We start from the raw sequence: 2,992 nt of genomic DNA, 5'->3' as shown, positions 1-2,992 counted from the left end.
GTTTTTTTTTTTTTTTTTTTTTTTGGAGACGGAGTCTCGCTCTGTCGCCCGGGCTGGAGTGCAGTGGCCGGATCTCAGCTCACTGCAAGCTCCGCCTCCTGGGTTTATGCCATTCTCCTGCCTCAGCTTCCCGAGTAGCTGGGACTACAGGCACCCGCCACCTCGCCCGGCTAGTTTTTTGTATTTTTTAGTAGAGATGGGGTTTCACCATGTTAGCCAGGATGGTCTCGATCTCTTGACCTCGTGATCCGCCCGTCTCGGCCTCCCAAAGTGCTGGGATTACAGGCTTGAGCCACCGCGCCCGGCCTACAGCAATTTATTTGTTTGTTTGTTTTTGAGAGAGAGTTTCACTCTTGTTGCCCAGGCTGGAGTGCAATGGCACGATCTCAGCTCACCACAGCCTCTGCCTCCCAGGTTTAAGCAATTCTTCTGCCTCAGCCTCCCTAGTAGCTGGGATTATAGGCATGTGCCACCATGCCCAGCTAATTTTTTATTTTTAGTAGAGAAGGGGTTTCTCCATCTCGGTCAGGCTGGTCTTGAACTCCCGACCTCAGGTGATCCACCCGCTTTGGCCTCCCAAAGTGCTGGAATTACATGTGTGAGCCACCACGCCCGGCGTTGTTTTGTTTTTTAATCAGCAGTGGTTTTGGATTCCAGAGCTCTCAGTACCAAGGCCCATGCATTTGGTCTAGCTGTCATGTACTCTTCAGTTTCTCAAACTGGAATTGTCCCCCGCTATGTGTTTTTCATAGCATCAGCCTCTTGCAGAGTCCGGGCAGTTTGTCTTTTGTGGGATGATCCATCATCTGGAGTTGGAGTTGCCTTTTCTGGTGTCATCACCTCTGTGTGGTGCTGGATGAAGTGTTAGTTGGAAGTTCACATGCTTGAGCTGCCTGTAGTGAGCTTGTCTAAGGGAATGAGCCTAATTTCTTTCTGCTGCTTCATTCTAGGACTGTGAGGAATGTATCCAGCTGGAGCCGACCTTCAGTAAGTGCCTTTCTGCTGCCTGTCCCCTGTCTCTAGCCAAAAGATTAGAGAAGGAAAGGGCAAGCCCTTTGTCTACCTTTGTGTCCTTGGGACCTGTAGCATTTAGGATCCAGCATCAGCAGGTGTGAACAGTGTTGATGTGCAGGTGAAGAGGTGCGAGGAGCAGCCTTGGGCGCTGCGTTTGGATAACGCACCACCTCTCCTGTCTGCAGTCAAGGGTTATACACGGAAAGCTGCTGCCCTGGAGGCGATGAAGGACTACACCAAAGCCATGGATGTGTACCAGAAGGCGCTAGACCTGGACTCCAGCTGTAAGGTGGGGCTGCTTCTGGGGCTCCAGGGCTCCCCCTGCCTTTTTCTGTGTTGGGTCTTTTCCATGTTCAGTCCCTGATTTCTTCCCTGTCACCTCCATTTCCCTGTTTCTCTCTTACTTGCTCTGTCTTCCCTTGTCAGTTACCTCTGTTATCTTGGACCTGCTGAAGTAGTGAGCTGGGTGGTGCTAACACTCTTCACCTTTGTCTCTTCCGGACTGCAGGAGGCGGCAGACGGCTACCAACGCTGTATGATGGCACAGTACAACCGGCACGACAGCCCCGAAGATGTGAAGCGACGAGCCATGGCCGACCCCGAGGTGCAGCAGATCATGAGTGACCCAGCCATGCGCCTTATCCTGGAACAGATGCAGAAGGACCCCCAGGCACTCAGCGAGTATGTAGAGTCAAAGAGGCGGCCTTGCTGGAAATGGAGAACAAAAGCAGGCAGATGACTGCACGCAGCTGGGAGGGGTGTGCTCGGTCTGGGAGGAAGAGGAATTCTGTCATTCTTCCTAAACTTGAGGAGATTGGCAGTGGGTCGAGAGCTGGAAGGGCCTTGTTTGTTAGTCATGATAGCTTAAGCAGTCATTTGGAAAAGCCCATTTTAGCTGGGAGAAAGGTCTTGGCTGGAAGCTGTGTCGTGGGCTCGGAGTAGGACTGGCAAGTTCTGCAAAGTGGAGCAGGTCTCTGCAGCTCTGCGCCCCAGGCCTCGCCAGGACCCCTCCCTGCTGGGGCCTTCTGTAGAGGGGGTTGAATTGGGGCTTGCTCTGAGAGCAAGTAAGATTTTAAAGGTTGTCTCATTTCAAATAACTGCCTCTTCCTCTGTAGACACTTAAAGAATCCTGTAATAGCACAGAAGATCCAGAAGCTGATGGATGTGGGTCTGATTGCAATTCGGTGATGACTTGTTCATCCCCCTTCCCTTCGCCCTCATGTGGAAAGAGGAGCTGGGACCGCGGCGAGCAGCACGGAGCAGAAGGGAGAGCAGGGGAGAGAAGGCCTCATCTCTCTATATTTATACATAACCCCGGGGAAGACACAGAGACTCGTACCTGCGCTGTTTGTGCCACCGCTGCCTCTGGGCCCTCCCAGCACACGCATGGTCTCTCCACCGCTGCCCTCGAGTTCCATATCTCCTTCCCCTGCCCCCAGTTGCTGTCTCGGCTGCTCTCCCATAGTTGGTTATTTTTTATTTGGGGCAGTGGGCATGTATGGGGAGGGGAGGGGGTTCTTCCAGCCTCAGGTCCCAGCTGTCTCACGTTGTTTATTCCGCGTCCCCTTCTCCAATAAAACAAGCCAGTTGGGCGTGGTTATATGTTGCTTTGGCCTTGAGTGTTTTTTTTTTTAACCAAGAGTTTGTCTTGCAGGGGCTGCTCCTGGAACCTGATCTTGCTCTTCTCTTTGGGGTGGGCTTAGGAGGAGTCAGGTGGCTTTGATGAGAGGGTTGCTAGGTGGCGCTGTTGCTCAGTGGCTGGAGGGACATCTGGAGGCTTCCCCACCCCAAGTGGTATTAATGAGAGGTTCAGATAAGCTTTGGGTTGTCCCCAGTGCTGTTCTCCAAATTATAGTCCCAAAGTTAGAAACTGGCTAGATCCAGAGAACAGGATTCTAGTGTGACCTCTGGAGGTCACTGTGGGGGGAGGGCAGCTATACTGTCAGTTGCTGTTAGATTTAGGAGTTGGAGGCCAGGC

At 52.5% G+C, this 2,992-nt stretch overlaps 1 protein-coding gene across 1 annotated transcript; it reads left to right on the top strand.

The window, feature by feature from the left end:
- The first annotated feature begins 560 nt into the window (after positions 1 to 560).
- LOC111534413 (stress-induced-phosphoprotein 1-like) lies at positions 561 to 2,621 on the top strand. Its single transcript, XM_023201023.3, has 4 exons — positions 561 to 987; positions 1,200 to 1,303; positions 1,523 to 1,695; positions 2,130 to 2,621. Exons 2-4 carry the CDS (start codon positions 1,238 to 1,240, stop codon positions 2,200 to 2,202), a joined length of 312 nt encoding a protein of 103 aa, XP_023056791.1. The 5' UTR covers positions 561 to 987; positions 1,200 to 1,237; the 3' UTR covers positions 2,203 to 2,621.
- The last annotated feature ends 371 nt before the right edge of the window (positions 2,622 to 2,992 follow it).

Source organism: Piliocolobus tephrosceles, unplaced genomic scaffold (assembly GCF_002776525.5).
Source record: "Piliocolobus tephrosceles isolate RC106 unplaced genomic scaffold, ASM277652v3 unscaffolded_25160, whole genome shotgun sequence".
Lineage (NCBI taxonomy): Eukaryota > Metazoa > Chordata > Mammalia > Primates > Cercopithecidae > Piliocolobus > Piliocolobus tephrosceles.
Note: the sequence above shows the minus strand (reverse complement) of the source record. Positions and strands in the feature narration are given on the sequence as shown.

Bases quoted from the DNA above. Each gene is read 5' to 3' on its own strand.
- LOC111534413 (XM_023201023.3), top strand. From the start codon at position 1,238: ATGAAGGACTACACCAAAGCCATGGATGTGTACCAGAAGGCGCTAGAC. The intron at 1,304-1,522 runs GTGGGGCTGCTT...TCCGGACTGCAG, and splicing joins ACCTGGACTCCAGCTGTAAG to GAGGCGGCAGACGGCTACCA. The intron at 1,696-2,129 runs GTATGTAGAGTC...CTTCCTCTGTAG, and splicing joins GACCCCCAGGCACTCAGCGA to ACACTTAAAGAATCCTGTAA.